The sequence below is a fragment of the Drosophila pseudoobscura genome, chromosome X (assembly GCF_009870125.1).
Source record: "Drosophila pseudoobscura strain MV-25-SWS-2005 chromosome X, UCI_Dpse_MV25, whole genome shotgun sequence".
Lineage (NCBI taxonomy): Eukaryota > Metazoa > Arthropoda > Insecta > Diptera > Drosophilidae > Drosophila > Drosophila pseudoobscura.
Window position 1 is genome coordinate 50,440,140 of NC_046683.1, and position 22,809 is coordinate 50,462,948.

The 22,809-nt window shown below is 40.3% G+C and overlaps 1 protein-coding gene and 1 long non-coding RNA gene across 2 annotated transcripts in view; one reads left to right on the top strand and one right to left on the bottom strand.

Moving 5' to 3' along the window:
• The window catches only part of LOC117184602 (uncharacterized), a 69,363-nt gene that overhangs the window by 24,019 nt on the left and 22,535 nt on the right, over window positions 1–22,809 (top strand). The window lies entirely within an intron of this gene.
• Lkr (Leucokinin receptor) lies at window positions 1,769–20,971 on the bottom strand. The gene is given in 8 exon segments (XM_002134992.4): window positions 1,769–2,805; window positions 4,458–4,649; window positions 4,756–4,982; window positions 5,057–5,178; window positions 5,251–5,399; window positions 7,625–7,827; window positions 8,302–8,540; window positions 20,790–20,971. Coding segments are annotated over 7 exon segments (1,650 nt in total). The 5' UTR covers window positions 8,375–8,540; window positions 20,790–20,971; the 3' UTR covers window positions 1,769–2,121.

A 22,809-nucleotide genomic window follows, 5' to 3' on the forward strand; every position in this document is an offset into this window, starting at 1 on the left:
TACTCGAAAGCTCATGCGTTTTCGATCTCCCTATAAAGAATTTTCTTAAGATAAATATATGGACACTCGACTGTGCATGTTCCAATGTTCCAATAGTGTCTTTGAAAGACTATCTAGAGATAATATAAAGCTTAAACACCTTTGTGCCTGCTTCGAAATTCCACCTTAAACTTCCATCCTCTAAAGAAAAGCTCATCTTAAGACATTTTTCACGCGCCAAAAAGTCCAACTCCTGAGGCTTAAACCTTAGCGAAAAAACAAACCCCAAGATTTCCGGTGTTTGGCACCTTCAAAGGGTTCGAAAGCTTTTATTTGAAGCATCTTCAGCTTTCAAGTGTCCGCGGTATCCGGTTCGAGTCTCCGCTAAGCTTGACATCTTTTGAGGCGCCCAAAAGCTGCACACAGGCGGCACAGAGCTTTCGTCTTACGAGAAGAGGAACTACACTTTCTTAGAGGATCTTTATCAGAGATTTCCGCCATAAAAGAAAATCCACTAGAAAAGAGCTTTCGATGCCGGAGAAAATGAATCGGAAACTGCCGCCCATTTGTGGTGTTTTTTCATTACACAAATTTATGACCGCCCGCTGCTGCAGCAGTAAAAATAATTATAATCGCGTAATAATTCGTAATCAACATTCCCAATTTTTTTTTGTATTTTTATACCCGATACTCAAAATGAGTATTGGGGTATATTAGATTTGTGGTAAAAGTGGATATGTGTAACGTAGAGAAGGAATCGTTTTCGACCCCATTAAGTATATATATTCTTGATCAGCATCAATAGCCGAGTCGATTGAGCCATGTCTGTCTGTCTGTCGGTCCGTCTGTCCGTCCGTCCGTCCGTCTGTCCGTCCCTATTAGCGCCTAGATCTCAGAGACTATAAAAGCTAGAGCAACCAAATTTGGTATCCACACTCCTTAGATATCGGACCGAGACGAGTTTGTTTCAAAATTTCGCCACACCCCCTTCCGCCCCCGCAAAGGACGAAAATCTGGGGCATCCACAAATCTCAGAGACTATTAACGCTAGAGTAACCAAATTTGGTATCCGCACACCTGTTAGATCTCACTATAAAACGTATATCTCAAAATTTCGACTCACCCCCTTCCGCCCCCCAAAGGACGAAAATCTGTGGCATCCACAATTTTAAATCATAGATAATGATCATATCTATCAGGTTGCGGGATCAGATCAGATCATTTTTGTAGCCAAAAGCAAGAAATCAATTTGCAGTGGCTACGCAGCGCGTGACGTCACGCTCAGACTGATTTTCTGTCTCTCTCGCACGCACTTTTTGTCGTGTCGTTTAATATTAGCGGCGTCTGCCGGAGGAGAGCCATACTGACTTAGTATCGGGTATACCTGTAGAGTTGCGGTGTCCGCAGCAACTCACAACGTTCTCCCTCGTTTTTTTTTTAATCTTTGGTTTGCTTAATGACTTGAAATGTTTATTGGTTTTCATTTTGGTTATTTAATACGAGAATAATTACATTAATTAGCCTTTCTTTTTTGTGGGTTTTTTTTTTTTTTGTTTTGTTTTAATGAAAAATATGGTACACTCACACATACATATATACAGACATTGGGATACATATAATCGGATTTCAATAATTTATTTTAAATGCTACTCTTAATTGTTGTTAGGTGATTATCAGAGCTCGCAAAAAAAAATTGTATCCCAAAAAAAAAAAAAAAAATGTTTTTTTTTGTGTTATAGAATTTTGGCAAATGTGTATACAAAATCGGGTGTATTTTTTGTTTTTTTTTGGGACCATTTGCGAGCTCTTCTTCGTAGTTGGTACATATTTCGTTTCAAATTTGATTTGGTGAAAGCTTTAAGGTTTAAACACAAGATTTTTCAAGCAATCTTTACATTCGTATGTAGGTATACAATATTTAGTGCTTTAAGGAACATTTAATTGTATCTGTAGTTTGAAAAGTTCTTTCTTCCATAATTATAATACTGTACAGGGGCCGCACTCATCTCACAATCGATACAAATCCGCTTGGAGCCATCATTTATCCGGGGGATTCGCAATCACACTTCATTAAGACAAAAATCACAGATACCAATATCTTCCTAATCATCCCTACCAGAGTATAAAACCAACCGAACCATCCTAGAGCTGATCCCATAGAGCCTTCTGCTGTGGCAAGTGGACGCGGGACACCTCGCTGAGTATGCAGGAGCCATCGCATTCCGTTTTTCCTCCAATTACCTGCTCGCAAATGCAGCTGGTTCTGCCGTCCGGCCGTGCGTCCACATTGCCGTTTAGCTACTCGCTGGGGGGCGTGTGTGATGGCAGCTCCATGAGGGCCATATCATCCTCGCACTCGATGACGTTCGGATGCAGGGGCTTGAAGTTGTTGCGTCGCCATGGCGGCATGGCGCCGACACTGGCCCCGGGAGCACCGTGTACCGAGGGACCGGCAAAGGTAACCACACTCTGATGATGGTAGTGTCCTCCTCCTAATGCACCTCCCCCTCCCCCTGCCCCTCCCCCTCCCCCTCCTCCTCCGTTGTTGTTCTGGCTGCACAGCAGGCTGGCATTGTTGCCGCTCTGAGCCCCATTTCGTGGTAAATGCAAACCGATTTTGGTGCCATTGTTGAAGCCCCCGCCGCCACGACCGGCGACGCCGCCAAACAGGTTACTGCGAATGCGCATCGAGGAGTTGGCATAGGTGGACCTGATGGAGCTGGCCCGCGTGTGCATCGAGAAGGTTCTCTCGTGGGCATCGAGACTGGTCTGGAACTTGCAGAAGCAGGCCGCGAATCGCTTGTTGAACTCCCGCTTGAACTTCTCCTGCAATTTAAATCAAAGTTTTAGTTCATTAGAAACCAGAAAATCAGCAGGGCCTCATGCACCCTCATTGCCTAATGAATGACAGCCAAAAGAGCCCAAGAAAGCACTCCACTCCACTCCAATCCACTCCATTTGCCTTTTGAGGGGCCGTAAAAATAGAATATTTGTTGAAAAAAGTTTTCAGGAGGGGGCGAAAGTTTACGACTTTTCGTAGATCCAGCTCTCAATCTATCTTTCACACACAATTTAAGTGTCGAAGCAAACAGAGCCCCAGGGTTTTTCCATTCGTATTTTCCCTTTTACGGCTGCTGGTTTTCCTAGGGCCTAAGATATTTGTGAATGTCTGCGGTTCCGACTTCGTCTCCCCTCTCCGGCTTAGACGACTGTAGGTGTTTTGTTTATGGGCTACAGTGGAACGTGGCTTTAATTAACTTTGACAAAGTATTTTTCGTTTTCCCACCAAATTTATTTTTGTCATTCCACGCAAAGAAAAATTGACAAAAAAAAAGTAAGAGGAAATAAGAAAAGTTGAATGGCATGCTAATAAATCGGCGGAAAAAAAACAACAAGAAGAAAAATCGTCTGCCAAAGAGAAATCGATTTTTGAGATGAAAAGGAATTTAATTCGAAATAAATAATTTGAAATTAGTTCGAATGCGGGTTTTGATTGGGATAAACTCTCATTACGGAAGTTCGGGGCTTGAGGAGCTCTTTAATTGCAGCAGAATGTTCGTTATTTAATTACGAATTGAATTCAAATGATGGGAAGATCGTTCCATTCGTTTGTTAAGTTTAGGGTTTAGCTCTCTTTTGGGGTGGAAAAGAATCGATTTTAAAATTTTTGGCCATGATCGAGAATATTTTCTTTGAATTTATTCCTAATTGTGGTCGAAATAGACATAATTACTGTGCTAAAAAATACCTAAAGAAGTTTTAAGACTTATTATAATTTTTTGTTTAGGATTGTAAATAATTTTTACTCTAATAAATGAAATTTCAATTATAGAAAAAAATGGTCTTAATTCTAAATAAATTTTGTTTAAATTATACTTAAATATTGTTTTAATTATGCCTAAATATACATATATAATACAAAAAGTTTATAAATTATTTAAATTTTAATAATAAAAGTAATAATCAAAAAAAATAACAAATATGCCAAAATATGGCCTAAATTAGAACTAAATCTTGTTTAATTTGTACCTAAATATTGTCTTAATTATGCCTAAATCTGGTCAATTTTTAAATTATAAATAGTGTCTTAATTATTGTAGTTTAAATGATAAAAATGAAGAAATATTTGTTCTTAATTATACCTAATTCTTGTCTTAATTATATTTACACCAGCTTGGCCTAAATCTGGTATAAATTAAACCAAAACCTGGTCTAAATTGTACCTCAAGCGATGAAAAATCTCCCAAAAAAGGGTGATTACTTTATTTCATGCCGTTTCCCATTGTAGAAGAATGTTTAACCCTGGCATACCCCAGACAATTGCTAACCCCACTTAAAGCCAAAGCCTGAAAACTGAACTTTTAGTGGCATTTGATGGCCTATTCCCTCTGGCGTTTACCCGCCCTAAACAAGCGGCCCCTGGGCCTGGACACACAAATGCAAATCAGGACACGAAGAGCACACAAATCAGGACTCACATTGTAGATGCCATAAATAAAGGGATTGTAGCAGCTATTGCTCATTGCCAGCCAGTCGCAGCAGAACCAAACGATGCTAATGAAATGGTAGTCGTTGATTTCCGGAATCGTCACATACAGAATATTATAGAGCTGCAGCGGGAGCCAGCACAAACCAAAGATAATCACAACGATAATCAGCATTTTGATGACCTGCAATGAGAGAGGGTGAGTGGATGAGTGGATGAGTGGATGGCAGTGGATACAGATTGAAAAGGAAATTAGAGTCACGCTCCAGCATCCAATGCCGTGCTCCTACCTTCTTCTTGTTTTTGAGCAGTGTTATGTCCCGTGAATCCTGTGCATTGCCCGGGGCCCTCGTGCCCCACAATCTCACTGCCATTTGGATGTAAACAAAGCTGATGACACAGAATGGAACCAGATACTGCACAAAGACCAGCGAATATCGAAATGTCTGCAGCTGGTCATCCGATAGATTCTTGTTCATGCAAAAATTTCGTGTCACATTGAAGGTCTCATTGTTTTCTAACCGAGTGTGTGACGTGAATGGAGATTGAGTCATAAGTTCGTTTAACCTATGCAAATTGACTGGCACTTACCACGAAACCTTTCGGTCAACTCCTCCACACGAAAGGCAATGGCAAAGGGCACGGCAAAGAGCACAGCCAACATCCAAATTCCGGCAATTATGAACTTCGATATGAACTTCGTGGGACGTGCCCTGCAAGCGCAAGAGGCCGTCTTTAATGAGGGCTCGTTCTCCTCCCCAGCAAAATATTATAGACAGACTTACCTAAGTGGATTAATGATGGCCCGATGTCGATCTATGGCAATTGCGGTCAGTGTGAACACCGAGACATTCACGCTCAGTGCCTGAACGAACGGACAGAAGCTGCACATGAACCAGGGCAGGTTCCAGCTCTGCAGTAGAGCCGCCTGGAACTGTAATGGAAAAAGGAGATTCAAGCCATGATTTAATCAGACAGAAAAGGCCCCCCCCCTCCCAGTTTCAGGGTCAAACATCATTAATAGAGCCATTGGACCCGAACAAACAGCTCCCTCTCTCTCTCTCTCGCTCTCGCTCTCAACAGTTGGCCCAAATCTCTGCTGTTTTCTGCTCTTATTCGTGTGTACCATCATTTGTGCGAGTGGGTGACAGGGTGACAGGGCTTTTTGTGGTTAATACGGATATTTGAGACACGCGCTGTGCCCCAGAAAATTTCCATCGTTTCGCTCATCCTATCAATGGCACTTGTGCTGGCGGCGTTTCTGTTGTCTCTGCCAGATTAATGGAAATTAATTGCATAAAATGTGCTGAAATGTCAAGCGGGGAGCTCAAAGAAACAGTTTGGGGCTCATAAGAATGGATTTTGTACCATGAATTTATGCCTAAAATTATACCTGACTTTGCGCGAAATTATACTAAATATTGGGTAATAGCTCTAAATATATAGGTCTTAATTATACCTAATTGTTGGTGATCAAATTTTGTATAAATTTTACCAGAATTTTGGTCTAAATTTTAATAAAACTTTGCCGAAAAGCACCAGTTTGGTATAAATTATATCTATTCAATGGTCTAAATTATAATAAATTTAGTTTTCAAAAGGCGCCATTTTTCGTATAAATGAAGTCTTAATTCTGGTCTAAATTGTATTCATTTTTTGTCAAAAGGCCCAATTTTTGGTATAAATTATACCCAAGTTCTGGTCTAAATTATATAAAATATATTGTCCAAAGGAACAATTTTTGGTATAAATTCTACCTTAATTCTGGTCTAAATTGTATTCATTTTTTGTCAAAAGGCCCAATTTTTTGTATAAATTATACCTAAGTTCTGGTCTAAATTATATAAAATATATTGTCCAAAGGCACAATTTTTGGTATAAATAATACCTAAGTACTGGTCTAAATTACAAAACAATTTTTGACAGTTTGATAAAAGTTATACCTTATATTTCGCCCAAACTCTGGTCTAATCTATAATAAATTTGTTGTCAAAAGGCGCAATTTTTCGTATAAATTGTGCCCATTTTGCTGTTCAAATTATACCCAAGTTTTGGTATAAATTATAAAAAAACTTTTGTCGAAAAGCGTAATTTTTGGTGTAAATTATACCTAAATTCTGGTCTAAATTCGAATAAAAACTTATGTTAAAAAGAGAAGACATACAATTTGTATTATGCACCTTATTTCAGTCGAAACTAGACCTAATTGATAGTCAAAATGATGCCTTAAATTTTGGGTAAATGCGAACTTAGGTTATGTATGTAGGGGTACCTAAAATCTGGTCTAAATTCGACCTAGATCCGTCTGTAGTGCTTTCCATTGAGGTATTATTTAATAACTTCATATTCTTGTCTCCTTTGGCAGGACTATCTTTAAAATATCGCCTTGACAACATGCTTTGAATAAATTTGAATAAATGGTAAATATTCTCCATGAGTTCGTAAATACAATTTGCAATTACTTTTTGCATACGAAATTCGTACATATTTGCATGAGTTTTATTTCCCTCGAACAGTGCACAAGCTGCTGCTGTACGAGTATCTCCAACGTTTTGTCGGTCAAGTTATTGCACATTCCATGCAAACAAAATCAAGCCCAATCGATGGATAAATACTCCCACCTAATAGCTCTTGTCTGACCAAACAGAACAGACCTTCTCCCAAAATCAAACACTCGTTACACATGAAATTGTAATTTGCTTTCAATTGCTAGGCAAAAAAAAAGTTTTACCCATTTGGCTTTTAGCACTTGATTCGATGAATACTAATCCCATTAACACGTAAACCGAAAAATCGCATTAAAATTTCAAATACTGGGTAATATTCCATTATCATACCGGCTCGTGCATAGTTTGGCAGAATGAGAGTCGTGGAACGATGGCATGAAGTCGGAAGAGGCTCTTTCTAATTCCAAACATGAACGGAAATTAAATTGATGCACGATTGTGCCATTCCATTCCTGTGGTCTTGCTGTGGGTCCTTGTACCGTGTATCTGTCTGTCAGCCTGCTAATGTCATTTGCTTGTTTGATTTATGTTATGCCCCTGCGAGAGTGCGCCTCATTCAAGTTCGAAAACGAATGCCCCGTTTTTGGCCCCGAAATGAAATCCAGCTAATTGGTTAAACAATAAACCATTGGGCCACTGGCCCATAACTCACCTGAAATGGTATGCAGAAGAGACCTATTATCACATCGGCAAAGGCCAGATTGGCAATATACATATTCGTTACGGTACGCATCTGCCTGGTGGTGGCCACCACCCAGATGACCAGGGTGTTCCCGATGACGGCCACAATGCTGATGCCGCCATAGAAGATGGACAGCAGTGCCACAATCTCGGCGGGTGCGGCGTACAGGCGTTCTGCAAAACAGAACAAAACAACAACAAAATTGGTGGAAAAGGAAGAGGAAAATTGTTGCAAGGACGGCAGCTTCCTGTCGCCTAATCGGTTGGCATGTCCCAAACAGTCGCAGACAGTCCCAGGGAGGATTAATAAAAGTATCATCTGTCATCTGTCAGTCAGCTTAGTCAACCACTTGGTTTACACTCGAGGAAATTAAATTTGCAGTACAATATTACTCGTATATTCATCTGGGACGTAGCGGTGCTTTTCGGCTGCTTTCCTTTAGTCACCTTTCACTCATCTGTAATTCATTTGATGTAATCGCCCCCGTCCCCTCCCCGGTCCATGAATAATGCAAGATCAAAGAACTATTCGCCAACGGGGCGTCCTGTCAAAACAGTACGTTAAACCTGGCAATGCTTTTGATTGATGAGACACGTCATGTGAAGGGCCCCAGAGGGATTAATGTTGCGATTTTGTTAGTTACTTACCGAACTCCGCCTCCTCCTCGGCCCCCGGCAAGAAGTCCAGTCGTGGCTCTTGCTCTATTAGTTCCATGGCCATGACACTATGTTTTCTCCTTTTTCTTTATTTTTGTTGTAATCTCTTGCTTCCCCAAGAAAATATTGATCCCCTACGTCAGCTTCAACTTAGTTGCTGTCGTTTTGCTCTTGGGATTATTTATGATGTGGAATGCATTTTATGGATTTCTTATCATCATTGCTGCAGGCTGCAAAAAAGAAAAAAAAGCTCTAGTAAAGACCGTACACCATCCATATTCAAAGCAGTGGGGGAAATGCATCTTAAAAAATGCCAAACAAAAGTAATCTCAACTTTCTGGCTCATGCCGCGAAGAGTTTTCAAGTCTCCAGTCTCCGGGTGGGTGGCTGGGGTGCGTATGAGTTATTTTTCAGGTAGAATCACCTGCCAGCTTTATTAAACAGTTGAAAGGTTTACTTTGTATAATTAAGAAAGTGCACATCCCCCGCAACGTTTCATGTGGGAGCCGTTTCGAAAGTATTTGGATGTTTTTTTCATGGCAAAATGACGCCAGCGCCGCTTCATTGGTTTTCAATTTTTAGAGTGGTCCTAAAACGGGCTCTCGCCGAAAGTTCAATGAATCCACCGAAAATGAGAGTCTCATTTGGGTTTTATTGACCATTTATCGGTTGGTTAACATTGTGCCGGGCGACTTGTTAATTTATTCACTAAAGAGTCAACATCATGGTTGATAGACTTGTTAATTAATTGGGCAACTAAATGGATGTTTTATTTCCGATTCAGAATTCCGAATTGTTGTAGGCGAAACATTGGCAGACTGTGCGGCACGAAAGCGTTGAAACTGTTCGATGAGGCATTATTTTAAGCGGCTTATAGAAGAGAGGTGTACAAATACTTTAATATCTTATAAATAATATTCCAATCTTTGTAATTTTAGCAAAAATTATACCTAATTTGGGCATTAAATCTACACTTTGTTAGTTAAAAATAACCTTAGATCTTTTCTACCTTATACCTGATTTGGGCATAATTTATACCTTATTTTTGTAGAATTTATTCCACATTTTCGCAAATGCTGTGCAACATTTTGGTATCACATAGTCACAATAATAATCTTGTTTAATATATTCAAGGTTTAGGCATAAATTATACCTATTCTGATCCTTAGATCTACACATTGTTAGTTGAAAATAACCTTAAATTTTTTCTAACTTCTATCTGATTTATGCATAATTTATACCTTTATTTTTTTGTAATTTTACCCCTCATTTTCGCAAAAGTTGTGCAACGTTTTGGTATCAAATAGTCACTTTAGGCATAAATTATACCTAAATTTTAGGATTATACTTGGCTCTGGTATATATAAGTCATGATAACTAACACGCACTCAATTTCGACATAAATTAGACCAAAATTTAAGTATAGACTGGTATAAATTAATGTATAAACTATACAAAATTCAGTTAAAAGTTGTATAAAGTGAAGGCTTAAGTGACTCTGCTTGAAATTTCCTTTCCAAAGTTTATACCTCTCCAAATCCATCCTCTACTCTAGACACTTTCACCCCCTTTCTTTCCAGGCACCACCCTAACACCCCGAATACCAAATTTACTAAAAGCATGCTTAAATTGTCCCACATTTCTCTCGTAGCTGCACCTCAAACATACATGTACATACGAGTATGTGGTGATATTTTCGTAGAAACTATTGCCCTTGTTGGGAGTTTTCGTGCCTTGCTTTCCTGGGAATTAGCATTTCGCTCAGTAAGTCTCTTCAAAAGCGAGACCCCAAAAGCCACTCAAATCCTTAAATTAGTATCATTGCCGTGGCTCAACCGAAGCTGCAAATAATATGCCAGCTTAGGACCTAATCCAATCTGCACTGTAAAAAAAAACTACAAGTCGAGCTGTGAGTGGGGGTGTTCCGTTCAGGGCTTTGCCACCACAGCCACTAGCTCATTCTGTTCCTGGCGCTGCATCAGCGTCAAAGGTAATATGTATGGCTCGGCTCCGACATGGCTAGACCACAGTGGCGTAGAAGAGGGAAAAACAAAGCTTTGGCACTCCGTTTAGGCGCTCCTGTCAGAAAATGCAATTAGTCTGGGCCAGATTTTCTAATTAACGTCAAAAGACGTTGCGGGTCTCTTGCTCTTTTGCGGGTCTTGATGCTTAAATTGCCTTCGATTTTCGATGGTCAACTTCGGGCTCATTCAAAAGACACCTTTAAGTATTTTTCAGGCTTTTCCACCCAATTAAAAACATTAAAAACACTCGAGTACAAAGAAAACCGAAACAGGGCTCATGTCAACAATTAATTTGTGAATTTTACAGTCTCTTGACTTCACTCGTGTGCGCGCGCGTCTCTTCGCTTCACAGGTGAGAGGACGAAAGGCCTACCGCCCCCTCGAATCGAATCAAAAAACAAAATTGAAAATTTTTGAATAGCATTTTATGGATGCTCAAGCAGCCGAATGATATTAAAAGTGTATCCTATTAGATCGTACATCAAAGTGAAAATTTCATATTAGATCGGGCAAAAAAAAAACCATCAAAAGTCAGAGACCGGAGGCAAAGGACCATCGGGGGGCCAGTTGTGATATGGAAATGTCTTTCCCTTGGGTGGCTTTTCGTTTGAAATAACACAAGCATTACACATACGACCCATAAGCTGGAATCGAGCCACATCATGTGGCAAGGCTTAGACGGGCCTGCCAGTCCCTATCCCAGACCCAGGCCCAGTCCTGTCCCCCGTGCATAAAAATCACAATACAAAAGGCAGCAAAAATAATGAAAAATAAAGAAGGAAGAATAAGATTGGGCATGGGGATGGGCATGGGAGAGATGTCCAATAAAAGAGCAAACTGTAGGCAGTTTTCGGGGGGTGTTTGGGTAGCCAAGAATTAAGCGTGTCTCCCAGGCTTCTCTTTGTTTACAATGCCAATGGACTCTGGACTCTAAGCCTGCACATAGACAAGTAGTAGGAGTATATTGCTACGCTTTCTGGTCTTTGATAGGTCTTTTGGGATAGTGTTTGTTTAAATAAATAATCTCACGGCTATTGGGCTTCCATTGTAATTAGAAATCTTTATGGGTAATGCATTACATTTAATGTCTGAACGACGGGGACATTTGTACTCGTAAATTAAATGAGCTTAACAAATATTGTTTACGGATTTTTACCCGAAAAGTTGCTTAAAGTTGTTTGGGCCTTATAATATTACGTATTTTGCTGGTCTTAAATGTGTCTAAGAGAGGTATAAATTAAGCATTTAGGTATATTGAGTAAAACATAACCAGAAACTGTTTTTTTATACCAAAAATAGTTCCAGATTTTATAAAAAAAAAAATATATATATATGAAAATACATAAATTAAATGGAATTTGATTATAAATAATTTTGGTATAAATTGGTATAAAGCCCACAAAATTTTTAAAGTAAAATATAATAATAATAATGATAATATATAATATAATAATATTCTATTTAATATAATGTAAAATAATATAAAATATTCAAACATTTTAGTTTTTTAATAAAATATAATTTGTTGCATTAAATAATCAAAATAAGATCCCTTTTCAAGTTATACCTAATTTGGGCACTAATTATACCTTATTTTGGTATAATTATACCATATTTATGTATAGAATTAATAAAAAAAAGAGATATCCTCTAAATGATGCCTAATTTGTGACTCATTTTTACCCATGTTATTTTTATACCCAATTTATACCTTTTCTGTGATAGGTTACCAAAGTTAGGTATAAATTATTTCTCAAAAATTCCTGCTTATTTCGGAATCTAAAATTTGGTCGAGACCCCCCCAGTGGGTAACGGAATTCCGCTCCTCATTTCAGTTTTGCTCGACCGCAAAAGAGAGCTTTTCATAATTTGTTTGATTGTTTTTCCCTTGACATTCTGTTGTCTTTTCGTTCGTTGGCCATTTCTGTTATTTTCAAACTGAATTTTCCTGCCACTGGCTTCTGTGGAACCCTTCTGGTCGAAACCTTTTAATTTGTAATCCACTTAAAATTGCCGTGCGGCGGACACTTTCAATTATTACAAAATTGCTGGCCACTTGAGGTATTTTAGACCGCAAAAGCAACAGCAGAGGTGGAAAATAATCAGCGGCGTGGGAAAAACACCAGACGAGTGGAAATTCAATTAAAAATGCATTAAAAAACAAATAATAATTGGATAATTAATGCAAATTGCAGTAAGATGTTGACCGCAACCACAAAAGCCACAGCCCATTCTTCCTTGAAAACTGGCTCAAAGAATGCACAACCGCACAGGAATTTTCCCCCTTTTCCGAGCTCCCTTCCTGCCTGCTATCCATCAAAAGGGACAAGTTAACTGCCTCTCATTACGGCCGCACTTCTTTTGACATTGTCCCCTGTCTTTGCCCCATAATGTCCTGTCAATTTGTGCCCCCCCCCCCTTTCGTGGTATTCGTTTGTGATGTAGGCGTGGCTGCAGGTCCTTCCTAGAAAATTAGCAAAGCATGAAATCTTTTACAAATTTTTTTGACCATCGGAAACAGGGCCGAGGACACAAAGTGTTTCTCTTGGGGGCGGGGGGAAGAGACACGCAACACCATTGGGTTTTTTTGCCAACAAAAGCCATGGAGCTATTTTTCTTTAAAGATTTTGTGGGCAGAACAAGTCCTGGAGTCCTGTTGCCAGTCTTTTTGTGAGTAGCCCGTGAAATCTTTTCTTTAGTATTTTCTGTGGATCTTTTAAAGCTAGCCCTTACCTTCAGATCTCTATAAATCCAATCTAAAACTTGATTGGTAGCTCTGGAACAAAAGCAGGTCAGGGGCTTGCCTTGTGGCCTTGACGATTGAAGGATTTACATGCTCTTTTGAGGGTGAAGATCAGGCTCAGGTTCGATAAACTCTCACGAAGAAGTCATGAATCAGTCCATAATTTTGCTCTTCATTTTTGACAGCCTCTCGCCCGATCGCCCATCACCCGTTGCCGTCCATCCAGCAATAGTTCTTAGTACTTAAACCAATTAATGTTCTGTTTTTATTACTTCTCAACACAGCACGAAACCACATCTCTAATCCCAATTGTAATCCAATAATAAAAAAAACAAAAAAAACACCAGAAACACATGAAAAAAACACCATGAAAATGGGAATAGCCAGGAAATGGCGAATGTTTTTGGGTGTGTGTGTGGGTGGGGTATTAATGTGTAATTGTAATAAATGTGAATGTTACCCGCCGGTGCTGTAGGCAGACGATGAGCAAGGACACGCACGCACCTTCCAATAAGTATTCCGGTTAAATGAATCCTATCCCTATTTGGCGCTCATTTGGGTTTTACTTAGTTTTAGCCCGCGGGGCTGAAAAAAAACACTGAACAAAATCCGTTTTGTGATCCCGACGCGACCTTCAGGTTTTTCGAATTTCAGAATTTCACTTTCCCGCTTTCGAGCGTGTGAAGCGTGGCTCCTTAATGTAGTCCTTGCCGTACGACTATCCTCTATGAACTGTTTGGTCTGGTGTCTATGGCACAACTGTTGAACCGCCCAAAACGAGCGACACACACGACGAGCTGGCGAGCCGAACCGAAAGGAAATGCCAAGGAAAATCGAGGCAAAAACTCAAGTCTGTTCAAAACACAACAAGTTGCACTTCAAACTTGTTCACCGTCGAACAGGTTGCCGAAAAACGGCAACAACAAATTGTGTAAAATAATATACAAATATGATGAATTTCCAACTCCCCTCCCCCCCAATAGCCAATTAAAAGAGTGGTTTATTTCCAAGGGCCCCCAAAACCGAAGCCAAATGTAACAGAAATTCCGAGTACTCGGATGCTGTTGTTGGGTTAACGAGAGGATTTCCCTGCTCGGTTTACTGCTCGACTGGCATGCCATGTCATCAGCTTGAAGCGTTTTCCGACACCTGCCAACAGGAGTTTTCCCCGTGCGTAATCTAGGCTTTCATTTTCACCCACGGAAGTTCTCTTTCAATGGTAATTAAATTACGTTTTCGGTAAAAGTGTCAGTTTTTATACGCTTTCCGGTCGCTTCCCGAAACCGGAAATTGAATATAGATAATCTTGAATGTCGGTTTTTTTGATTGATGTCAGCAAATCAAAGCATTTCAGCTGTGACAGCATTCCCCAGAGATCATAAATCAAAATTCAGTGGATACATCTCACGGCTCATTGGCTCGGGGATGGCGGCTCCCATTTAGCATGCTCTATGATGTTGCGAAATATTTGGCATATTACATGGCATACATTAAATGGGAATGTGGTTTAACCTTTTTTAGTTTTTTTTCTTCTTTCTTTCATCCTAGATTTTCTAAGCCGATCACGTTTTCCAAAACCATTTTCAAAGCACCCTCTTTTGTGCCCTCTCAAAGCACTTTTTCACGCTCTCAAGGCCCCATTCTCACGCTCTAAAACCATTAAAAGAAGAAAAAACCCCTTTAAAAAAAGGGTTTTGCTAACTAAATTTGCAAAATACCTCCGTATAGAAACATTTGATGGTAGTTTATTAAGAGGATGGCCCTGCTGTCACAGGCAAACCGGGGTAAATGCCTTAAACAGAGTACATTACAGGCAACACCCTTAAAGGCAGACCTCAAACTGGCAACCAATAGACCCCTCCTTTTGGGGCTGGGCAGGGGGGGAAAGGGTATCAACTAGTCTAGTTCCCCAAGTGTGGGGAACTCAACTCGGATTCGATTTGGGCCTTCTCTTAGGTGGAACTCTGGCTCTGGCATTGGATATAATTCTTTTGGACACACGTGGACAGGTGCAAATGCCTTGCCTCCAGGGGCGGGGGGGGTGGGCTGTTGGGGATGATTGGATTGAAACATATTTTGTGCTTGTAAAAATTGATTTCATTTGAATGCCAGCATGAGGGCTGTGCTGCAGACATTCCAGACCATTCCCAGGGACTTTTGCCTCCCCCCCACCCCCCTCCCGCGCATTCGAACTCCTTTTGGCTGGCGTTTTATGTATTTTCAAATCAAATGAATTCCAAGTGTGGCAAAATTATTAAAAAAAAAAATACCAATCAGGCACGCATGAAAATTATTGAAAATGCAATTAAAATTCCAGGAACAAAATGTGCAAAGTCCTTTTGATAGTCTGTTGAGAGAGCGAGGGAGAAGGGCCTTTGGCTGTGAGATTTGCAAATCAAGCGATGGATTTATTATTTGCATCACCGGGCACTTGATGAAGCAATTGAAGTGCAGTTCAAGGCCCCAGTTTATGCCTCAGAGGAGCAGACAGAGGGGCACTCGAGGGAGCAGACAGAGGACGTGTTTAAGGAGCACTCACTGGAGACAGATAGACCGACAGACAGACAGACAGGCATTGCACTGCCAATGGCAATGACAGACCTAAATCAAGTTAATCAGCAGATTTAAATGCACAAAAAGAGAACCATTTGAAACCCCCCACACCCCTCCCCCCCACATGCACGAAGGACACAAAGGAAAATATCAATTTATCAGGTAGCATGACAGCATGGCAGCATAATCGGGTGGGTGGGGGTGGGGGGTTGGCAGAGGGAAACCCAAGAAGTCTGTCTACGAAAAAAGCGATACTTTTTGTGGCCAAAATATCAAATATTCAATGGAAACTAATTGTTGGTCGGACGAATGCTATGAATATTTATAGAACCGTCACTCACCTGTCACAGTCCACAACTAACTAATGGACATATATCCCACAAATCAAGACACTAACGAGAGTCCCAGGTGCCCCGGCATTGGGTCGTCTGGGGGTCATCCATGCTCGTAAATATTTAACGTTGTAATTATCGGAGTAAAACAATTAAAACCACCAATAATTGGAGGATTGATACAATTTGATAAATGGAAAAAACCCCAAAGAATCTATTATCTATTATGTGTAATGCGAAAAAAAAAATTATTATTATAATTAATTCGAAATGTTTTTTTTTTTTTTTTGTTCACTTCATTGGAAAAGTGGCAAGTTGTGTGTTCATTAGCAAAAGTATTTGCACCGGATTCAAGTGAAAGTTTTTCCCCCTCTTAAAGTCTTGAAAATTCAAACGAAACTAAAAATAGACTTGAAAAGTTTCCCTCCTTTTGGCCTGTGGAAAAACGACAAAGATTTGCAAATAATAGCTATATCTTTCAACCCTCCTTTCCGTGTTCCCCCGTTGGTTTTTCGCAGACATCTTCAATGGCTCTTCAAATTTGCATTCCTCTGCTTAGACTGGGGTGGCTGCTGCCACCCATTGTGCTGTCTTTGTGAAAAGCGTGAAAATACAAGGACATTTTTTTTTTTCAATAAAAGTCAACAACAGTCGGTTGAAAAACAACTGGAAAAACATGTGAAATTATTAGCATATCATCAGCAAATGGACGACAGACGGAAGCAGCCTGTTGAGGAAAATTCCAGGCAGAAAAGTAGAGCAAAAGTTTAAAATAGAATTTCACTGGAAAAGCGTAAAGCGAAAAGCTGCATCTTCAAATTTGTGCCCTTAATACACCGAAAACTTAATCCTTTTCAGGAGAGCTTTGAGAAATACTCCGGCGGATTGCTGCCGGCCATTATTCCGTTGAAATCATAAGAATGTTCGGCGCCCACATAGTCTCAGGGCAGGGTTCCTTTGCTCCTCGCTCCCCAGTCCATTACATGCCTCCTGCTACCCTCCATCTCCACCTCCACTCTTTTCCGGAAAGCCTGAATAATTCCTGGCCACAGCAACAGGCATCAGGCCGTTATGCTACCATTGTCTAGCATTTCGTGATTAATCGGTGATTTTATATATGTATGCAGATCACTGGCGGTCCAATACCATTGTTCCTCCGTTCCTCTAACATTCCATTCGCTTTGTCAGAGAATTTGCCGCCTTATTTCGATTTTTTCCGATGCATTTGCAAATCATTTAAGAACATTGACCTTTTCCAAACGGAAATCCTTTGCCTTCGAACCTAAGAACCCTTGAAGGTTCACACACATCTTTGAGTGGAAATTCTCTGTAATTACCCAAACAAAAAATGTTGAGCCAACGTTCAGCGACCCGCGAAAAAACAATCTCATGTCGAGGCCCGGCTTCCCCCCCCCCCTTCGATTCAATTTGAAGTTGAAGCTAATTTTCGGCAAGCATTCGTGTAATGGCAAGCCATTTGCCATTACAGATTCCAGCTGTTCCCTGACCTTTTCAAAGGAGCGAAGGAGCTGCTCTGCCTCTGCTTTTGTCCTGCCATCGGTAGGGGAGCAACAAAGCCCGAAAGCTGCCTTAAAATGAGCGAAATTCCCATCCCCAAAGGTACAATTAAGCCCCGTACGGAGAGAGAGCATCCAGTGCAGATGCAGCAGCAGAAGCAGAAGCAGAAGCAGGAGCAGGTTCAGGTGCAGAACACCAATGAACAATGGGTTTTGCTTTTTACCGAACAATAACGATATCAAAATATTGGCAAAAAGACACCATAAAAAAAGGAGACACAGGCCAACATCAAAGGCAAAAGACAGCAGGCATTGTTTGCTTCAAATGCTACCTTAAATACATTTTCAAAGTTATTTTCAGCCAAAAAAGTAGACTATAAATATTGCCTGTGGAAATTGAAATAAATTAAAGAGCCCAAGAGAAGCCCCTGGACATTGTGGGGTCAAAACGGCAGCATAAATTATGTAGAGAGGGTCAGACAGAGAGAGAGAGGGAGGTTATGCAATCCTTTTCATACCTTCAAGCCCTGATGGATGATTGTAATTAATTTTGTTATGCGATATGGCAGGAGATGCGAAAAAAGTCACTCGAGAGCGAAGACAGCCAAGATCATTATCCACATCATGGCCATCGTTTCGGCTAGCAATTAGTGGTTTTATAGCAATTAAACAACAGAAATACCAGACAAAAAAACACCACCAAGAGGCAGACGGAACACACAACACATACCCGGCCGAAGGAGAAAGAAGTCCTAGAAAAAAGGGGGGAAATCATAACAAGAAAAATCCATTTGAATGCGTGTACCCTTTGCGTGCGTGTGTATGGGTTTTAGGGGTTTTATTTAAATATTTTATGGCCTACGTACAGTGAAAACCTCCTTGGAGCGACTTCAATATTTATTATTAATATCAGAACTATAAACTTAATTACATTGAGACCTCTCAACTGCCCCTCTTTCGCTCCCCCTTTGGCTGCTTTGTGGGGAAAAATATTTCTATATTTACCTACCCTAGGCCCTTCACCAGAAGGTGGCAAGAGGCAGGAGCCAGAGCCAGCGGCATGCGGCAGGTGGCAGGGGGCAGCCTTCAAGGTGGTTATCTCGTTTATTATTTTATGTTTTTTGGCTTTGTCTTTGGGGAAATTTCACAAGCTTGAGGGACTCCTGTCGCACCTGCAATAACACCCAGAGAACAAGTCTAATTGAAATTCTCTTGTTATTGGTCTTGTTCTGGCAACGCAGTGGACAATACAAACAAAAGGGGAAAAGGGTGCAAAATGTGAGTAAATAAGATTTGAACGGAAGCTACTGCCTGCCTGCCTGGCTGCCTGCCTGCCAGTCCTTTGTTGTTGATACCCGTGGCTGTGTTATTCCGAGATACTTTTGGCTCTCTTTTGAGCTACTTGTAGCTGACTTTTGGGTTACTTTCAGCCGACGTTTCGGATACCCGTGGCTGGCTTTTGAGATGAGCTAAGAAAATGGTCTGTCAGCATGAGATCTTGAAAGCCAGGGAAATCCCCATTTGTTTTCGCTCTCTTCTCCATATTACTCTTTGCCCAATTAGCATTTACTTCCTTCTGGCTTGCTCCTTTGTTTGAATTCAACTGAAATATTTACACAACTTAATTCCAGTCTCACCCCCGCCACGCCACGCCCCCTCCCCCTTGGTTTTTAACAGGTAAGCAGAAGAGCCAAAGACCCACGGGAAGAATCCGCTATGAAAATATTTGGGCATCGCAAGTAAACACAAGAGGAGGAACGCTGTTAGTTGCTTCTGCGACCGCAACTCTACATATATGCCCGATACACACATTTGCCACACATTTTCGTCATTTGCGGGGGCGGACAGGGGTGGGGCGACATTTTGAAATACACTTGTGCAGGCTCGACATCACAGGAGTGTGGATACCAAATTTGGTTGCTCTAGCTCTTATAGTCTCCGAGATCCAGGCGCTCACTTTTTGCGATAGGCAAAGCCGACCATGAAACGTGTGTGTTAGAGAGAGACAGAGCGAGCAAAAATGAAATTGTTTTCTTGACTCTGGCTGTAATAATTATACGATCTGGTTCAGATTTTGCAGTCCAGAAGATATAGTCACGATCTACGATTCTGCGATTTTTGTTTTCTCGTATCTTCGAAATTGTGGATGCCACAGATTTTCACTCTTTGTGGGGGCGGTAGTGGACAGGGCGAAGTTTTGAAATATACTTGTAACAGTGACATATCACAGAAGTCTGGATACGAAATGTCGCTGCTCTAGCTTTTATAGTCTCTGAGCGCTAGACGCTCGTAGAAAGACTTGGCTCAATCGACTCGGCTATTGATGCTGATCAAGAATATATATACTTTATGCGGTCGGAAACGCTTCCTTCTGGATGTTACACACATCCATTTTCACCCCTCTACTCATTTTGAGTACCGGGTATATAAAACTGAGTATTCCAAAGGGGTACAACACTCTGCGGGTACACTGTCCACCCACTTGATTAGGGCCATACACTTCGGTGATAAATTCCACCAAAATGGACTTTAAATTGCAAAGACTCAAACGGTTTTTTATGGGTTTGTTTATGCGAGAATTAAATGATGGCCACCTCCCCCACCCATTCACCATTCCCCATGTCGATTGGTATTTAATATGCTCATTGTGTTGCATGGTAATGCTCTTAATTGTAATGAAAATGCGTGTTTTGCCATTTGTCGAAGTCCATTCATATAAAGTATCCACAGATATACGAGGTATTTGTTGACTAAAAGGGTTTATAGGTACTTTCGAGGCTTTAAAATGAAAGAGGGTGGAGTTATAGAACCATTTCTTATGGGATCTCTGAGTGTAGTCATAGATTTAAAGTGAAAGGGAGGCTGAGGAAGGCTGCTGCATGACGCGCGACTTGTGCAATGCGTATCTACAGGAAGTAAAGCTACATTATAGCTAGAGAATTCAATTCTAATGGTCGTACACTAGTGAAACCCATAGATCTACTTATCCATTTACCCATCTACGCTCTCCTTCACTCTTTTCTTTCTCGATGAAACATAGAAATTCGTACCAATCAATCTAGAAAATGTTTGAGATTCAATCAATATGTTTTCCCAATTTTTTTTATAATATTTAAAACTTTACTTTTACTTAAAACTTAAGATAATATAATATATGTATAATAAATATATAATATACCCCAAAAATGCTTCAAAATCTCATAAAAATAATAATAAGTATTCAAATAAATATTCTAAAACAGAAAACAGAGAGAATATCTTTGAGATACATCCCAAAACATAGAGTATCTGTTAGTCGTAAGATTCTTACTTGGTTTTTGAACGAAAAATTTAATTACTTTTCCGTTGGATTTAAATAGTGTCGTAATTAATAAATGGATTTCTCATTTGGTGATTTCCGCCTTCCTTCGGTCCGGATAGTCCTTCCGTCCTGTGGGCTGGCCTCCTCGGTGTCTAATTCGATTTTTGGCCAGCAGCCAAGAGAGCTCTCACACAAATTTATATATTATATAAATTTATATATATATTTTTTGGTTTCACACTTTCGAATGTTTTTTTTTTTAAATTAAACTATTTTTCACTCATTTCACTCATTTATTTGATCATCAATTTAAGCGTAAATTGCAGCCAATGTCGTCTGTCGAATGACAAATGGAAATTCGATGGAGCTTTGCCACAGAAAAAAAAAATAATAATTTTCGATCGCGAGCCACGAGAACCGCACGATGAAAGCTCACGGAACCAACTGATGGCAGCTCCAGTGCCTGTTAATTTGTGTTTTCTTTTCGTGCCGGTTTCCCATTGATTCCCCAACCCCAAGCACACGCACACGCACACGCACAGCTACAGCCACACAGATACAAAGGGGGGCAGGCGCGTTTTTTGTATATGTTTTTATAAGAAAGAACTCTGACGTATGCGCGGAGTGGGAGCCACCGCACACACAAATTTCAGGTGCAGCCCAAAAAACAAAAAAAAAAACAACAAAATCTAAACACCAAATTTCCAGGCCAGGCCGGGAGTCTGGGCGTGTCTCCCGTTTTATCGCGCGGGATATTTGCTTACTGATTAGTTCAGAACAAAAAAGAAAAAAAAATAAAAAACATTGATTATGCGGTGATAAGTGAAAGTTTCGATTGCGGCAATTACCATTTAATATTGGATCAAATGTGTTTGTCTAGGGGGGTTTTAATGGACTCTCGACTACGAGTAGGATCTGTATCTAATCTCTACCTCACTCTGCTGGGCGTAATACTTGTGATTAAGTGTTTAATTTGTGGCAGACAGACAGTAGACATTCTTGTACACTGGACGAAAATTAAAGTTTCAACTGGAAAAAAAGGTTACATCAAAGTTTCCTTTCAACAAAGTAGATACAAACAAATTCGTCTATTAGTCATGGGGTTTTGGGGGCACAAAAATATTCGGGCAGACACAGGATATTAGGTAGAGTGGCATTGAAAGCAGACACACACACACACACACACACACACACACACAGACGGGGACACGGCACAAGGTCTGGCTGGACCTTGGCAACACAATGTGTCCATCATTGACACATTATTTGGTAACCGAAACGAACAATGAATGTCCAACGCATAGACAGGGCCCAAAGGCAAATGAGTGAGGACCAAAAATAACAAGAAAATTGAGGCAAATTTATACTCGTAGAAGAATTTGGAAATACACACGTGTGCCATTGACCGACACAAAAAGCAGACAAATTGAAGCAGCATTTGGGTAATTCGTAGGAAAATGTTTTCCCAACTGCTTTAATCTATGCACCCCCCCTTTATTGCAGTGCATAATGGCACACAATGGCCCCTAGAACATGCCACAGTGATGTAGTCAATTAAATTGCCTTTCAATTACCCGAGAACTCGATGTTCGATGTTCGAATATTTAGACAAAAAAAAAGGTTTAGCCAAACATCAATCAATTAACGAATGCAAAATAGTTTATAAATGTGTAATCCAGCAGATACAGATACAGATACTGTTACTGTTACTGGAGAACACTTAAGATTGTTATTCAAACAGCGGTCTGCCTCCGGCGCTGCCTCTTCCTCTGGCGCTGGCGCTGGCATCATGGCGTCCATTAGCATTTCCATGTGAATTGAATTAAAGATTCAAACTAATTTAACTCTTAAATTTCGCATTACCATCAAGCGACTAGAAAACTTCGAAACTGGTAAACTGGTATTCGGCTTTGGGGACAGAACACACCGTTAATTTTGTTTAATTAATTCAATTATTACTTTATTTTAGGCGGTACTACTAGAGTATACCACAAAGGGGGTATAGCCATCATTTGGAGTCCTGTTCTCA